The sequence below is a fragment of the Anarrhichthys ocellatus genome, unplaced genomic scaffold (assembly GCF_004355925.1).
Source record: "Anarrhichthys ocellatus isolate YVR2014 unplaced genomic scaffold, GSC_Weel_1.0 scaffold28, whole genome shotgun sequence".
Classification (NCBI taxonomy): domain Eukaryota; kingdom Metazoa; phylum Chordata; class Actinopteri; order Perciformes; family Anarhichadidae; genus Anarrhichthys; species Anarrhichthys ocellatus.
This window is the reverse complement of record NW_022280058.1, coordinates 3,618,587-3,636,810: the sequence shown is the minus strand read 5'-3', so window position 1 is coordinate 3,636,810 and position 18,224 is coordinate 3,618,587. Positions and strand designations below refer to the sequence as shown.

Genomic DNA, 18,224 nt, shown 5'->3' with positions numbered 1-18,224 from the left:
GGACTAGGAAAGGGGCAACTAAGGGTGCCCATGGGTCAGGATAGAGTTGGCCCGGCAGCTGAATGGCAACATTTGTGCTGAGAACTGGTAGGAAGAGGAGGGGGAGAAGCTTCAGGAGCAAGCCTGCAGTTACATGGAGAGGCACGAGGATAAATTAACGGTACACAATGTTTGGTTAGTGCTACGTGCAAAGCTTGATCACCAGACTCAAACTACTTCAGTGTGTATGCAAGTGTGTGTGTGTGTGTTCGTGTTCACGATTAGCACACGTTGAAAGCAAACATTTACCCTCTCCGTTTGCTGTGACAGATCTTAAAGCTTGATGGACAAGTTTTGAGTAGTCGTCGGATCAGATTCTCGATGCTCTCCCTTCCTTGTCTTCATTAAATATATTCACTGACAGAGCATACAGCGGGAATATCAAACTATTAAACATTGCTATCAAAGGAGCCTTAGTGCAATGGGCCCTAGAGCTACAACTGGACTTTATTGTCCGAGCTTAGCAAGCCTAGAGTTCCTGTGATCTCACAGGAGGAAATGTGGTGTGACAGATTGTGTTTGGTTAACATTTCTTTCTTGGTACAGAAAAAAAAAAAAAAAAAAAAAGTCTGTGCTGGAATCCTTCACCCGCCTTATCATCCTTCATTCTTCCAACCTATAATTAAAGTTTAAATCAGTCATTTTTCTTGATTGATATATCTTTGAATCCATCTGTATGAAAGAGTACAGCAAAACAGCTGTTAGACACTCTTCTAGTGAGAAACGCTGATCAGATTTGTCAGCTCGCACATGCAGTCCAACTCACTCACTTCAGAAAATCATCGTTTATGCAATCTCATTGCCTGGCCTGCAGATACCGCTTTGAGTGGATACCACCAATAGAGTAAAACCGCTTCACTAATGCAACACTTAATACTTTGTCGTAGTTTGAAAAGTTACAGATTTACGCTTTAGGTTGCAGAATATTGTTTGTGTCAAAATATTCTGCAATCCCACACCTCTAAAATCATTACGTTTTGGATAGAACTTAAAAAATTGTCTATACATCTAAAAACGATGTAGTTCGCTTACATAATAAGAAATGATGGAAGGTGTCCCGTGCATGGGTTACCAGTGCTGTGCAGCATCTTACCTCAAACTCTGCATGTTTATGGATGTCTTCAGCTCTCTGTCGGCTCAGGATAAATTCAGCTTCATTAGCCACACGAACCAGGTGGTCCTTCATGGTGTGGCTCAGCAGCCTAGGGAGAGGGCAGATGGACATCAGCTTACCAGAATACCACATAATGTATTTACAATTATTTAAAAAAAAAAAATGTATTAGATATATGGAAGTCAATTTACATCAGTGATACAGGGGAAAATGACAGATTGGTGGTTAGACATATCATAAACTCTTGAGCTGCAGAATATTTAAAACATCTGTTTAACACTATGATATCTGGTAACCAAGAGAAGGAACAGCCATGTAATATCCATAAAATGCTGAAAAAGAACCGTGCAAATCTAATTTGGAAACAAAAACCAAACCAGATAGATCCTCTAACTGGGGGTGTAGGTGCTAATTGATTTGTTAATGATATGCATCTGACAAGAGGGAGGATCTCTCCTCATGTTGCAACATATGTAGTCCACCTCCCTCCCCTTATCAGTGTTGATCAAACATGCATGTTGCATGTGTAGGTCTAAGAAACCTCTGTGCAGCCCTAAAGGTCAGGACTGTGCAAAGTGGAACAATAACAGACCAGGGGCCAGAGGGAGGGGGGAGCAGGCTGGGATTGACTGTGGGGTGGGGGTTTATAGACCAGGGGATCACTGTAACCTAAGCCTGCTGTTTCAGCACAGGGCAGCAGGGGAGCGGAGGTGCTGGGGCCTCTGCAGCCTCTCTGGCCCTGTCGAGGCCCCGCTATCAATAACCCAGCCGCTGCCCTTCTTTATGGCACTCTGTGCTCAAGACTGTACACGCGGACAAAACAGACATCTCTGCAGACATTATGGAAATAAAATAGCTACATTCAATACTTTCACTACCACATAGAATACCCGTCATTAATTATTATGATATTTATTTGTATTCGGTATTTCCCCAATGATATAATCAATTAAACTCATTTACTAACAAACGGTTTTCACTCTCCCCATATCAAACGATGAGTTGCCTAGCTACTGTAGCTATAGCAGGAGTGACGGTGCAGATTGAATCTCCACAAAAAAAAAAAAGTAACATCCTTCTGTACACACAATCCACCGTCGAACTACTTGTGATTCAAACGTATGTAATGTTTCCCAACAGCCCGAGAAACAGAAATATTTTAGAAGTAGCGTTGCTGCAAGACAATTATTTGAGACCATGCTAATGAAATTGAAGACTTTTTGCTTTCAGGGCCTTATTTGAGGAAACAGTACTATGTTTTTGAAGACAATTTAAGACCACCAAAAACCCGGTTTTATCCAGCTAATGTGACTTTCCACAGAAAAGAAAAAAACAAATTAAAACCTAATCAGTGTGGACTGCTGCATGTAGCATACAATCTGGATTTAATCAAATAAATAAAATGACCAGTTGGAATTGGTAGGTTATTTAATCTAATGTTGTAATCATGTATAAATGACCGTTTGATTCCCACAAAGAGACAGACCAGAAACACATTTGCATACAGAACTTTCACTTGTAACCCTGACTCGAGTTATGGTTGTTAAAGTACGTGTGTAAATCCTGTCCTCCACAAAGAACTCATAGGACTCTCATTAGCATTACTGTGGATTAGCCTCTGCCGATTCTAAAAGCTGTGGATCAATAATGGAAGTGTGGCTCTCTGAATCTGATGAGTTTAAGACTAAGAAGAGGAACTGATGTGGGAACGAGAGAGTCTTATTAGGGAGAGACGGGGAGGCTCATTTGTCGGGGGTAATTGAAAAAATAGACAAAAAACAAAAGGCAGCAGCAGACGGAAGAGATGATTACGGGCAGATAAAGGCTCAACCAGAAAGGCATAAACTGACAGAGGGACAGCAGGAAATCAAGAGCGATTTCCCAAGTGTCACAGAGGAACCAGCCATCAGAGCCCCCGTCACCTTTTACCTAACCTCTCTCCTTTTCCTAAATCCCTCAGGGAGGAGCTCGTATTGAATGGAGCCTTGAACTCAAGGATCGTCCATCCTCTCCCAATCTCTTCTAACAACCCCCCGATCATTGATTGTTGTCCAGGATCTTGAATAGTCACCCTATCACAAGGGCCTTAGGGAGGGGAGGGGGGGGGGGCCTGAGGGGCTGTCACGTGATCCAGGAACGGTGAAATTGGAAAGTGGCTGATGGGTAGCGGTTGGTAAGATAATGAAGAAGTGCCGATGTAAGGAGAGAGGACAGCACTTAGCATGTCAGTTACCCACCTGCCTTCGTTGACCAACTCGATAAAGGCGAGACCTGCATTCTTCTGGATGGAGTTCTGCCATTCCTGCAAGCAAACAGACAAAATATCAACGCCAGCACTGAAATAACACATTTTACACATGGTCCAGTGAATCTCTAAACATAGAAATGCAGATAATTGCATTAAAGCAGTGCCAATACCTCCCCAACACAGGTAAATATCTTAAGAAAACAACTGAAATGTGATGGCAGGCTAGTCTTAAAGCCACTAAAAAAATACCCGTTTTTTCCCTAGAGTTTCAGTAAAAACATTTATTTTTATGGACCAACAGGCCAAACCCCAAAGATATTCAGTTTACAAATTATACAAAACAGAACAACGCAGGAAACTTTTGAGAGCTGGAACAGGGAAATGTTCGACATTTTGCTCGAATAATTACTCTGTAGAAATGCCGTTCTAGGGTGCATCCTGGTGACTCAGTGGTTTACGCTCCGTCTATAAGCTTTCCTGCCGCTACAGGTCCCCGATGTCAAATGAAACATCATCTAAAAAGCTTTTGTCAGCATAATTGGCCGGCAATCGAGTGGAAAGGAGTGAAAGAGCTGTGTTGAGACTGCATTCATCACAAGTAAATACACAAATTTCCTCCTCTTTGACGTAAGTTATGGTTCAAGGTGTCAGTCTAAACAATCCAACCACAGCCGTGTGCGACTTTCAATCCTCAATTTCGAAAGGACAACGAGAGAAGGCAAACTCAGCGGTCATCGTCTCTCATGTTCTGTTCTACATTTCAACACCTTCAACACAACCGTCAAAAGAATAATAAAGCAACAAGGTCATGGGGCCTGTCTGAACCTCAGTGCTTTTTCCCCCCTTCTTCCTCTCTGGGGAGATGGAGAAATATGCATGAAAAACCTCTGGTAGTTTTGGGCTCTAACCTAAGTACTCTATACAAAAATCATTAATCACTTGAAGTCACCATCCATTCCAAATGGTTCAGCTTTTATTAAAATGTATTGAAATGAACGCGTTATATTAATTTCAACAGGAGGTAAAAAATAACCATGATGCCATTTTTTTCCACTCTTAAAAAAAAATTCTCCCTTCAACAAAGTGCCGAAAAGACAGATCTTAATTGAGTTAATATATTTGAGTTGAAGTGAAAGCCATGCAACGTGTTCGTGTATCTAAGCATAAGCTTTGCCGTCATCGCCTCTTGAGCTGATAGAGGAAACGGTGTGTTTACGCAGCGACTGGCCTTTCAGTAAACCGAGAGAGCCCACGGGGACGAGGATACCAGCGAGACCAGGAGGAAGGAAAGATCCATTTACACGCATTTCTAAAAAAAACACATCCAAACATATTTGTACATACGTGATGGTTTTCAAAGCTGTACGGTTGTTCTCTTTTAGCACAACAAACGCAAAACCATCAGAACCAGTCACGCACCAAGCCGGGAGAAACCATACTTTTGAAATGCCTGCGCGTCATACGGAGAACAGCCTAACACTTAACCTCAATTCAAAACTGCTTTTTGTCCTGAAGGAGCAGATTGGCATTGACCGTGTTTACAATACGATCCAAATAAAGAGGGCACACAGGGAATAAAAGTCCGGGCTTGGGAGTGGAAACCGTGTTTTGGAGTTGAGAACTGGCACAGGTTTTATTCTTGCGGCTGAGGCTTGCTTTAGAGGAAGTGTGTGAGAGCAGCCTTGGGGCCTTCTAGTTGAAGCATAGACTGTAGTTGAAGGACATTAACCATGAGCGCTAGCCTGTGGGGATATCCCAGACCGGGCCAGACTGCGCTTTCTGGATTTCAAATAAACATCACAGGAAGTGGGGCTGTAAATAGAGTCGTCCTCTCTGGAGAGCCAGTTAACAAGTGACATTAAATTTCCTTTATGTGATTTCTTTAAAATAAATTTTACGCGGGAGTCTTAGAATTTAAAGCAAAACTTAAAAGCGTCTTCGGCAGAAATAAAATGATTATCGCAGAAGTGCAGCTCGTAAAGGCTTCGGTTCTAAATTAGGTTTGAGGCCATTGGCATTTTGTGGACACAGACAAAAGGTGATAGCAAGACTAATGGCGTCATTACGGGCTAAGAAATGGCTCCTCTAGTTGAATTAAAGAAGCAATGACCCTGATCTGAGGGACATCTCGCGGGGACAAAAAGGAAACAGAGACAGGTCAGTGATAGAATATTGGATTTTGGCTGCCCTGGTCAGCGGTGTCACAGCTTTTATGGCTGCAATAGGGGCCGTGACCACAGCGCTCCTGATGAGAGGATACAAGCAGCCATTTGTGACCTCTCACCTTTAACCTGACCTCCTAACAGATGATAGGACGGAGAGGAGAGCGACAGAGAGGGCCGTCCTTTGATCCTGATCGGAAATGTTGACAGTGTTTAATATAGCTAGAAGGGGCTACGTTTTGTTACCATTTTCTTTCTCATGTGTATGAACGCCCGTCAATAAGACAGCTCTGTTTGGTCTGTGTTCCACGACGATGGCATTGAGTCTAAACACACACGCCATGCGCTTCCGTCATTACAGCTGATTATCCATAATCAACATCCAAATATACCACAGCAGTGAGAAAACACAGACCTCCTGAGCAAAAAGTGCCTTTCAAACATCAGGCCCGCCACAACACAAGGAAAACATGTTCCAACACTGAAGAAAGAAACGCCTCGGCTCTCCCGAAATAATAAATACGTCGGTTGTGCTTTTCGATGGCATCACTCATAATCACGACTATTTGCTGATTTTAAAAGCTGTGGGAATACAACTTAAAGATGGGACAAAAGCATAAATAATGTCAGATGTGGCCGTGCAGCACAGGCAAAATGAAAGAAGCTGAGAGCTGCCGATTTTCTTCTTCTTTTGAAAAATGTACAGTTAAATGTACTTCAGTTTGATTATTAAGTGACACAGAACAATAATATAAAATAAAAAGACAAAGCAGATGGAAACCAAATACACCTTAACATTTTAAATTAATTTTAATTAATAATTCTGTCATTAACTGCCATAGAGTAAAAGTTCCTACGACCACTGACATATCCATAACAGTTGAAGTTACATCTTGCCATTTTTAATCAAATGTTTTTTGAAGCTGTGGGACCCAAATGTTTCTGAAGAGCGACTTCATACCAACAATATACAAAAAAACTAATTATTTTTACTCTAAGCTATGGAATGTTATTCCTCATTGTCTATTCTGACTGATTAAAGCAGAAGTTGAGTAGTTTGTTGTTGGTTCATGCTGCTTTGTCTGAAATAATTGTGGGCGTTTTGTGCGCGTGAACAAATTCACAGTGGTGTGCTACTCGAGCTCTCAACAGTCCTCGTGTGTGTGTTTAGATGGTATCTGCTTAAAGAACAACAGACAGTCACACATTGATGTTTGCATAATCAAATCCACAACTGATGGAATATTTACAGATGTCAAAATATTTATACTGCAGGGTCTCAAAGAACTTCATAAACTCACTCACACTAAACAAAGACCACAAATCCCCCCCCAATACACCAATCAGGCAAACCAAAAACACATTATAACACTGATGAGCTGTCCATGAAGATTTTGTTTTAGTGGAATAAATAAATGTTTATAGTACATTTCAGAAAATCATCTTTCAATCTTATCTTGTAACAAATCTGGTATTTGGTTTCATTGGCTTAATGTCAGTGGATTTTAATGATGTGGCCGAATGAGAAAACCTAAAACACTGAGGAGCTGCTTCACTTCCGAGTGGAACAGATTTTCAGTTCCAACGGCAAAAACACACCAGAACAGTGGCGATGCGCGGGCTGCCATGCGCGTCTATGGAGCTGCGGTCGTTTTGCAGTGAAGTTGGTGATAAAAAGTCGGGGATAGTGAATCAGAGAGTACACGCAAACAATCAGCAAACAGAGCCCTGTGACATGTTGACCTGTGTTACAAAGAATTTCCTCCCGCCTGAAAAACATGAACAAGACGCAGAAAAATGTAATTATTGTGGCGAGCCAAACTTTGCCGCTGCCTGGTTTGTTTTTTGCCGTAATCAGTACCTCATTTTCATTTTGTACAAGAACTGTTGGTCTTGACTTTTTAGTACACAAGAGAGTATTTTGCATAAACAAAATACCCAAAGAACGTTGATCCGCAGTACAGACTGGTTTCCAATACCGCTTATTCAAAGTGAGTCTACAGAATGAGCCAACTTCAAGGTAATTACATCATCGTTGGATCTTCTTTTTTGCTGAATCATATAGTTTCTATGCAGCCAAATATTCAATCAGCCAGTACCAGTCCATTGTGGTTGGGGATCTTGGCTATCGACAAGTCTGTTTCCAACCCCCCTAAAAAAAGTTAAAGTAGAAAAACTTGCCAGATGTCTCAATAATGGTATGAATCAAACACTATCTTGCTTTTGCCATTTGTTGTACCTGAAATGACTTGGAATGTACATCAATGTAACCCTAAAGGATCACATTCACATAGAACATGTAAAATATGCCACAAATCTGTACACGACCAAACCGGATTTAACGAGGCCAACTGATCGTCCTCAAAATACCTTAAGATATTGAATATAATGGTTGTTAAAGTAGGACTTTGTGCGACTCTGTATTCTATGTAGGTCCTGTGTCCCATGTTTTGAGCTTTAAATTTACCAGATCAAAAATGCAGGGAAGTATATTTCTACTCCAGATCCGAGCAAAGGAGCCAGGATACCATTTTATCAGCAGGATGGCTGAGAGAGGATAGCAGGGGGAGAAACATAAGAAGACATTCCAAGGTCTTATAACTTGGGACCTGTCAGGTAAGAAAACATTACATTAACAGCGCCAGTCAGATGGAGAGAGCTCTGTCAGGGAAATTAATTTATTTGAAACACGATTATACATTGGGTATAAATAACCAACCGTTCATGCCACTTGAAGCCCTCCAGTCCCGAGCCACTTGAAGCCAGCTCACAGTAAAACCGGCTGGGAGCCAAATTAAAAGCCACTCCATTTTTTAAGGAGTCTCCTGTCTGATTCTCCCCACTCAGCTAGACTTCACTTCCTGTCAGGAAGTCCCCCTTGACCCCCACCTCCTCCAACACAACACATCCCGCCTCCTCCGCCTCCTCCTGCTCTCTGGCTGCATAGTTGGCAACGATAGGGAGCCTGCAGAATTAAGTGCCAGTTGGTGTTGCAGTGTTTTCTCTACGTCTCACAGGATAGTACCTTTTCAAAGAATATACAGCATGAGATTATCCTCTGAACTAGAGAGTGTTGGCGGGGACACCGAGCCGCGTGGCATGGCTGTAAAGGGGCACTGGAGCAGAGCACGGGGTGAGGGCGAACAGGGAGGGAAGGGGGGAAACAAAACACTTTGATTTGCACTGATCTTGAACCTTGTGTGCCTGTTTAACTGCACGGTGGGGTGCGAGTCCAACTGTGAGGAAAATGATGGGGAAAGTATTTTTTATCCCCTGGTTTCATCACATTCCTCGGCAGTTCTCTCAGCTCCACAAGTGGTCTGATCCATCAAAAAGAAAACCACTGACAGATATAAATGACTTTTTAGTAAAACATCAGACTCTACTTTCACCAACATCATTTTAAAAATAAGTAACTTGTGAAAACAATAAAACATACCGTGCAAATGGTTTCATTTGCTGGTTTTTGTTTCTTATTTCCAGGGCCACGAAGCTGCCAACTGGTTCCCTCGTTTCTCAGATTTTGTTATTGATTGTGCGGAGCATGATGACCGTGCACTCCCGACCTGTTCCCTGACTGCAGGGGTTTAAACTTCTATGCCTCCGCCACTCTTACTTCTAACCTGGAGGTCAGAGGGTCAAAGGTCAGGAGGAACCAAGTGTTTGGGGAAGTCAATGTCCTTCTTCCCGCTGACTGGGAGAGAGAAGTGCCCATCTGTTAAACAGGTTAACTTTGGTGAGACTGATAATGTGTGGTCATTGGATTAGCGGGTTAGGATTGATGTTATTGAATTACTATTAAAGGATTATCTGCATCACAATACTGTTTGTTTAGAACAGAGATAGTGGATTATCAGCTACTGAGGTCCCTACGAAACCACTTAGTCAAGAAAAATTACTTCTAACACACAAAATGTTATCAATAATTGTGTAGTTCCTGACTAAAGTAAATTAAAGGGTAAATTCATCTAAATTACAAAAGTTCAATTCTCACTTTACCCTATTTCTATAAAACAATGCAGATAGTAGTGATTGTATTTGCTCAGGTTTTGACACATCTTTGTTGCTGCTATGTATTGTATTGTTTACAAAAAATATAATAAAATATATGAAATAATAATACTGTGTGTCTATTATCTTATATAATTATTGTAGTAATACATGAAGCTATAAAATACAGCTTTCTCTTAACATTTTAATTGCAAACTTAAAAAACATTCTTGTGGGGGGAACGATGCAACATCTGGTTGTAAATTCCATCGCAATACATCTACTATTACCAGTACTTTCTGCCAGCCTCCCCTAATTTCACCATGCTAATTTTACCTGCTCTCGTCCAATAAAATGATAACTGGTTTACGGTCTACTGTCTGATTCCATATGAAGACTCTACAGCCATGCTATAGGCGCAATGAAGCTATAGCTAAATGCAGTCACCAGCGTGCTAACATGCTCCCAATCCTCCCATGCTAATGTTTAGCATGTTCACTATCATAGTTTACAGTATTAGCATGCTAACATTAGCTAATTAGAATTAAAGAACAGATGAAGCTGATGGGAACAGCATCACCTTTACACGCATTTCTTGACAAACGAAAGTTTTGGACTAATTACAATTATGACTTGCTGGTGGTGGTCGATGAAGTCACTCGAACACCAAAGTTATGAAAATTCATACTGAGCGGGAAATAAATGTCTTGAGATCTTAAGATATTCTACTTGATAAGTTGAAACTTTGACCTGCTAGTGGTGCTGGAGGAAACGTCAGGGGATCACTAAATTATGATTTAGCCTCTTGGGACCATGAATGTCCGTATAAAATGTGTTGAGATATTTCAGTGATGGACTGAATGGATGAACCCCATTGACAGGCTAGCATGTCTAAAGACTCAGCATCACTTGTCAGAAACTGCGTCCCTGTTGCTCTGGGTGTTAATTCACAGGTCTCACAGTTTATAGAGAGAAGTTAACATCTGGTAATAAAATCTGTTCACAGCGAGGTCTGTGAATTAGCCATCCTGTGTCTACTTAATTTGTGATTTTAAAAATGTTTTTAATGCCGTGACCGTCACAAATAAAATTCAACTACCTGGGGATATAAAAACTAAATTACCTGTGTTACTATATACCTGTCTTTTTTGTATTTTGTTTCAGTGACTGACCCTTTATCGGTTAAAGAATGGAAGAAATAAGAAGCCCTACTGTGTGTGATTACACTACATTAAATGTAATTGTTGAGGTGAGAGGAAGAGCAGTCTTTCATATCTGAGCTTGACCGCGATCATGAAACCAGAGCCCCTCCACCCCACAACTCTCTCCCTCTCTCCCTTCCACTCTATGTACAGGATGCATTTCTGATAAATGGCAGAAGGATGGATGGGCTGACAGAGGGGCCGGACAATAATGGCTGATCTACAGGACACAAATGCAGCTACTGAGGAGATTTATGGGCCTCTGCTCATCGTAGACTGTCCAGCAACCCAAGAGATGATTTCTCAAAGCTCTGGATTGACAGCAGCGAGGGAAAAAGCCCCGTCTCTTGACCCATCGCATTAGTCATTTATCAGATGTTTTTCGGTGGAAACCACTTCAAGAAGAGCACCCAGGAAACAACACACTGGCCGTAAACATGACCAAGATGCGAGGAAACTAGTGCGAGTGTGAAACTGTCGAGGCGAATCAGAGGCACGGGAAGAGTGATTCTTTACGTACAGGACGGAGAAAAATTCAATGATATTCATGTAATATGCAGGAGCTACTTTGAGGAAGCCATCGCATTCAATAACCTGGAAGGGTTATGACATCGTGACCTTACAAAAAGATATTCTCCATTATTTAAAATTGTCTAATAAGCACCAAGGCATTGCATATTAATCAGAGTTGGTCAAAGGACAGACGATTTATTATGCGAGCCCTTTGTATTCTTGCAATCTAATTATTATTTCAGAACATATAATATGCATTATAATCGCCATTCTACATTCTCAAAATGGTGTTATAAGCATTCCTATTGATAAACTAGTAAAAGTAAAGCTGAAACAATTAGTCAACTGAGAGAAAATTCATCTGCAACAACTTTGATATTGGATTGATCGTTTGTCATTTTTTGTAACTAAAATTTAAATTTCACTAATTCCAGCTATTGAAAATGTGTATAATTGAGGGTTTTGCTTTGTCTTGTATGGAAGTAAACTGAATTTTGACTTGTTTGAAAAAAAACAAGCAATAAGTCAGCTCAAAGCAAATAGCCATTTTCCACTATTTTCTGACATTTTATAGACCAAACAATTAATTCAAAAACTAATCTGCGGATCAATCAATAACAAAGATATTTGTTTCGGCATACAAACATAGTACATCTTGAATTAAGAACAAAGCCAGCCACAGATACAGTAAGTGGCAGCTCTTGTTACGACATTGCGTTGCACCTACAGTATGTGATCATTAATCCTCGTTTTGTATATTCAGCAGTCCTCAAAGATCAATATTAGAGCGTAGAACAAGGCAGCATGCCACCCCAACAGTTAATGTCTGATCAAAATGGTCCTTTAATTGGGAGCACGGTTGTAGTTGTTTAGAAATGGGGCACTATCAAACAGCGGTTTACAATCCCCTCCTCAATGCCAAGCTGATGTGGCCGCCGATGTAACTTTCATGGGATCCCTGATTAAAAACTGCTCTGCAGTCCCTAGCCTCCTGACCCTTCACCCTGGCTCCACTCCATTTCAAAGCTTGGGAAATTAATTAAAATTTCACAGAGATGGTATCGCATCGCCGATGAAGGAGTGGGGTGGAGGGGAGAAAATCAATCAAAATCATCTCCATCTACTGGTTGGCTTCAAGGCAGGAAGGAGTCACAAGATGGCCACAGAGGCACTTCCTGTAAGAGGATTGAGCGCTTCCTGTGCCAGAGGGCCCAACAAACTTTGCTAAATAGTGTCATCAATCATGGCACCGGCTCACTCTCGTTGCCCCACAAGGAGAACAAACACACAAATAATTATACGTAGTAATTTAGCCCAGAGGAAAGTCTGTCCCCATTTTCCTCTTTTCCCCCGTGGAAAGCAGCATATCGCCTCTACCCCCTACCCCCCCCCCTCCCTCCCCCCCTCCCTCCCCCCCCCCCCCTCACACAACAATAAAATTACATTTGCATTAGCTGTGAAAGAATTTGGTTGGATGATTTATTGAAGCAATCAACACTACGCTGGCCAATCCCTGTTCCTCTCCCAGAGAGAGAGAGAGCGTGTGTGTGTGTGTGGATTGGGTGTGTGTGTGGATTGGGTGGGGTAGCTTGGAGCTTAGAGAAAGGAAGAAATAGCTTGGGCTGGGGACCAAAGGGGGAAGCGAGGCATGAGCTGTGCAGCGGAGCAATCACCAAGATTCTGCCTTTGATTAGATTAGCATTAAACAACACCCTGACAGATATGACAAATAGGTGCATTAGAGACTGTCATTCTTCTCCCTTTGGTTTTCTATCTAGCTTTCACTCCTGCGTCTCTGGACATTATAGGGCTCGCATTCCCTCCATGTGTCCCACTAGCACAAACCTATGCGCGGCCCCTGACATCCAAACAGATGTGTAATCTGACTGTATTACCTTTTTAGAGAAGACGCGAAGTGAATAATGGGAACCAAACAGAGTAGGGGTTAAAAGGGGGAGAAGGTGCAGGAAAGAAAGCCAGATGACAGGTGCTATTTCTTTAGGAAATAGAGCTGATAAAAAAAAAAAAAGCAGAGCGCAGTGGTGAGAGAGGAGTCATTAATCAGATGTGTTTTTGTATTTTTGGATATCTTTGTTTTTTCATGAGGTGCTTTAAATGGTAAAGATGCAAACAAACAGGGCCAGAGAGGAGTTATTATCTGTTGTCCTTGTCACTGGATGTGTGTATCTGAGGGCAACTGTTTGTGTGTGTGTAACACTTCAAACCGTTTTATGAAATGCATTTGTACATAAATATAAAATTACACTGTGTAGCGTGCTTTGGTCTGCACGCAGAACCTAAACCTTCAGCAGCCTTCAGCAGCTTTGTGAGTCTTGATGCTAATCAGCCATCCTGAAGTGATCTATTGGCATCCGCGATCATTGATCGGCCCACGCCTGCTTATGATCCTGAATTAGTATTCATGAATCCGGCAGCAGCTAAATAAACTTGGCAACAAAACACCCACAAGACAACAGAGAAGGAAGGGATAATCAATGCAAAGCACCATCAAATCTACATTATCCCTCCTCATCAGTTTGGCCAGGCCACAAGGGCCGACGCTCGGGTCAGAGGTGACGCGGACGGGTCGGCCACCCTTGACCCTCAAACCGATATTTGCAGGCCAGAGATGCCTTTTCTCCGGTTTCTCTGCCCTCACTCGGGGACGGGGTGACTGTGGGAAGGTGGACAGGGCAGTGTGGAGGGAAAGATAAGGCATTGGATGGCTCACTGTCTCCACTCTGGGCGGTTTGGATTTACTGCACTCAAGGTGAGCCAGATAAATCAGATCGGTGGAAAAGCGGGTGAGAAAAGATATAGATGCAAGACTTGCCTGTGAACACAGAAGCATGACGAGCTCCACCACTGAGCTGCTGGACTTCATGCACACCAGGCCTGGAGACATTTGAAAGAAAGGGAGTCAGAAATGTACATTTGACAATTAACAATTATTTTTGTGCACGCTTTATTTCATAAACCTTCTTCGGTACTTGTGGGAACACATTCATGCACAACGCACACACACACAAAAAATAGACACGGATTACCTAACCTTGTGCCATCTGCAAGAGAGCAGATAGTATTGATGGGCCTAATGAGCCGACATGATGTTACTGTAAACTAATACATATTTGGGCCTTGTATTACAGGCCTGACTTGGCCAACATATGTCCCATTGATCCCTAATGGCGAGCCCTGGGCTTTCAGAGGGCAGGGGTGGACTAGAGTGTCCAGAGTCTGCTGCACATGCACAGACGGGAAGAAGGCAGAGTAGCCTTTGGTCTTTTGGTTGCTCTTCATATGACACGGAGACACATGCACCATCACACACACACACACACACACACACACACACACCTCCCCCTGCCTTCCCTTAAGGCCCCCCTGCAGCTATCAATCAACTTTCCATTTTGTTTGGTGGCAGCAGACACCCCAAACACTGCTATTAGTGGCCTGGCCTATGACCTGGCCCCCTAGAAACCTTCAGTGCAGCTACCATCTCTTGGCCCAACGCAAGCTCATCACACTATTAGATTAACCACGGCCTGGATACGTTATAGCATTTAAATGAGGACACTTAAAAGCCATCCTTGAGGTCTGACAGGAAGTGATTAAAAAACAGAAACAATTGTGACGTTGTACTTACTCGTGCCCTCAATAAGGAGCTCTTGTCCGTGGCTGCCCAGTAAAGTCCGAGAGAGGAAGGGAGCAAAATCCACAAAGATCTCTCTCAGCAGAGGAGCTGCCTTCTCGAGAGCATGCTCCAGACGTTCTGAGATACTAGAAATATGGGGATGTAATCGAAACAGCACACCGTAAGTAAAATGAAATTGGCATGCAACCAGGAAATTGAATTACAAATATAAAGATCAGTCAAATATCAGTCTTCAATGTGAAGGAAAAGATTGGAATTAGGACAAAGCAACACACAGTGGATATGTATTAATAACTGACGCTCATGTGTGCATAAAAAGCTGATGCTTGTGTGTGTGCATGTGAGAAAGAGAGAAAAGAAGATGAATCACCTCATATTGGGGGCTGTGTTCTGGGTCACAGGGGAGAGTGGGGGGACAGATGGCAGGCTAGCGCTGGCTGGAACCTGGCCGCCTGCTGCAGGGAGAAACCAAAGAACTCTGTTATTAGTCTGGATGTTGGACAAGAATAAGACGCAACACACACACACACACACACACACACAGCAATACATTATACGACCAGCGTAGCACCATAAACCTGTGCGGAAACATGCATCTTATGAAATAATACAATGGCCTCCATTCAAATGTATAGAACGGGGGATTTATGGTCAAATAGGGCAAGTGGGGGTACAAGTAGCATTTTATGGCTAGATAGTGATGATGTACTCAGAGCACAATACGTCTTCCTTATCAATTTACAATTCAGAGGTTTAAATGATGGAAACCTCTCAATCATTTAGTTTTTTTAATATGCCAGATATATATATGTATATATCAAACGCATGCATAGTATTAAGTATTAGTAATAAATAAGAAATATTTTCAGAGTTACACCTGTGATGTTAAATTAATGACTTATTTTCAAATGGTTTTCACTCGTTAAGTCATTACATACCAATTTAACCCTCTGGCCTGTTTTTGTGACTGTTTCATTATACAACTAAAAGGTGCTTTACGACTTAATTCTGGAGACAGAGGCACACAAGGTACAAAGTCTATGTTTGATTGATCTGGCAGTAAATTCACTTCCCTGTGGCTCATAAATAAGCTAATGCCCAGCAGAATATGGAGGAGGGGGATTCCTCTGGTGTTTCAGCGGGCTTGTTTTTCCAGCCAGGACAGTCTCAAAGCAGGGATAACTCTTAAGGAATGACAGACAGTGTAATGTTGGCTGGAATGTGTGTGCGTGCATGTAAGGTGTTAAGCAGCGCCATGTGGGCCTGGTAAAAGTATCTCTCTCGAGCTGAAGTAGCTCCTTCAAACAAAGAGGAGTAAATGAACGTCTCCATTAGTCCTCCCACTGCCCCACTAAAATACACTCGCAACGCACATTTACTCAACACTGCTCACTGACACAAAGCACCTTTTGCATACAGCTTTAACAATTATCATTATTCACAGGCACACACATACAGACACACACACACTTCCCAGCCTGATTTTTACAGTAAATGCACATCTCCTAAAACACGCAAGCCCCAATTCTCATGTCACACCCTCCTCTCTTAAACATACAGACTCCTCAGTGAAAAAACACATCACTTTAATACACACTAGCACATGCAGAAAGGTGACAAAAAAAAAAAAAAAAAAAAAAAAAGAGCTGGGCGTCTGATAATTTACTGTCACTGCTGAATCAGTGAATATAGTAGAGTTGGTGTGCTTTTAAAGTTGTAATAAAAGAAGTGCGTCTTTATTATTTTATTCATTAACCTGAATTCACTCTCGTAGCAGAAATCACTGTAGTATTTAAAAAACATTAATTATTATTTACATCTATTAACTGTAATGCATGTAAAGTGTTTTTTTTTTATTTTACTTTCATTACTTTTAATAAATAAAAGCAACGAAACTGTTTGTTAGCCTTTAATAAATGGAGTAATTAACAGAGTAATATTATTCTGCCAGACACAGAGGAGCAAAATAAATATTGACTTTTTCAAAACACTCAACCAGGTTATGACTCCTCTGCCCTGTCAGTGTGTGTGTGTGTGTGTGCATACTTACTAGCTGCAGAGTCTGCAGAGGTGCTCTGTGACGCGTCACCAGAAGATACTACGGCGACGCTGTCGATAGGTGTCCCACCAGACACAGACGCGGCAGTGGCTGCTGGGACGGCAGCGGAGGTGCCTGGAGATGGTGCCATGCCCGCTTTCTTGGGTGCGACGACGACACTTCTGTATAGAGACGAGACGGATTGCTCCTTTAGCTGTCACATTGACAGAAGTATTGTATGCAGAGGGTGACGGTGCCAGCTCACAGCGAGCCTCGTGAGACTTTAATGTTCACAGCATGGCTGGAACAAAACCAACTCTGTCATAAACCCATTAGACTGGAAGGGTAATTACTGGACTACTTTACTGGCACAAAGTATTCTAAAATAGTTAAATTCATCGTGCACATGCAGCAGTCTTTCAATTGTTTACTTGGCCATAGAAGTAAACTGGCCTTGTGAAGAAAAATGCATCACAGTGTGTAGCGTATGAGCAAAATGCTCTGTATATTTCTGTACAAACAACTGGAGACCACCTTTGGTGTATGTTTTCAGCCTCCACGGTATGCACTAAAGCTTTTTGCAATTGACAGTAATCCTTCTGAAGCACATAATATGGCCGTTATTGTTTCAAACTACCCGTGCCAATATGATGCCTGGAATATGGTATGCATGCCATACCTTCCCCTTGAGGAATATTCTTCAACAACACACGTTTTTCTTCAAACAAAATATGCCAAACTTCTGAAGGCATTAGCATTTAATGTTGTCTTAACGCAAGCAGCTGTACAACAACCTGGCGAAATAAGATACCGTTTGTTTCCTGATTTCACAATTTAGAACAGAAAATATCTGATGAAAGAATAATACATGTTTGATTCCAGTTTTGGATGAATGTTTGCAGTACTTCATTCTACACAAATCTCTGCTTGTATTCAAAAAGTATTACGGTTTGGTACCCAGTTTAGCTTCGGTCAAGTTTTACATTCACCATTACTTATTTTACTAAAACATGTTTTCATCTGTTGAGCACAAATCCCTGATCATTGTCATTTCTAAACACAGCTATCTATACACTGAATATGCTGCTTCTTTAGATGTCCCTCTAGTAACGCAACAGGAAGTCTTTCTCGTAGAGATGTAGCGCGAATGGAGTTCAATCCCCAACCAGCGAAGAGCAGATGGGAGGAGAGCAGCATACAGATAAGCTGTCAGTTTACACCAGGGCTCTGACAGACCACTGGCCATATCAAAGAGAGCCTGGC

At 42.0% G+C, this 18,224-nt stretch overlaps 1 protein-coding gene across 7 annotated transcripts in view; it reads right to left on the bottom strand.

The window, feature by feature from the left end:
- The window catches only part of lrba (LPS-responsive vesicle trafficking, beach and anchor containing), a 146,706-nt gene that overhangs the window by 99,767 nt on the left and 28,715 nt on the right, over positions 1-18,224 (bottom strand). For all 7 annotated transcript variants that reach the window (XM_031863004.1, XM_031863003.1, XM_031863002.1 and 4 more), the window contains exons 23-28: positions 16,974-17,143; positions 15,294-15,378; positions 14,915-15,048; positions 14,102-14,163; positions 3,391-3,455; positions 1,133-1,241 (exon numbers count right to left, since the gene is read on the bottom strand). In XM_031863004.1, the coding sequence (XP_031718864.1) occupies positions 1,133-1,241; positions 3,391-3,455; positions 14,102-14,163; positions 14,915-15,048; positions 15,294-15,378; positions 16,974-17,143 (625 nt within the window). The remainder of the gene's footprint in view (positions 1-1,132; positions 1,242-3,390; positions 3,456-14,101; positions 14,164-14,914; positions 15,049-15,293; positions 15,379-16,973; positions 17,144-18,224) is intronic.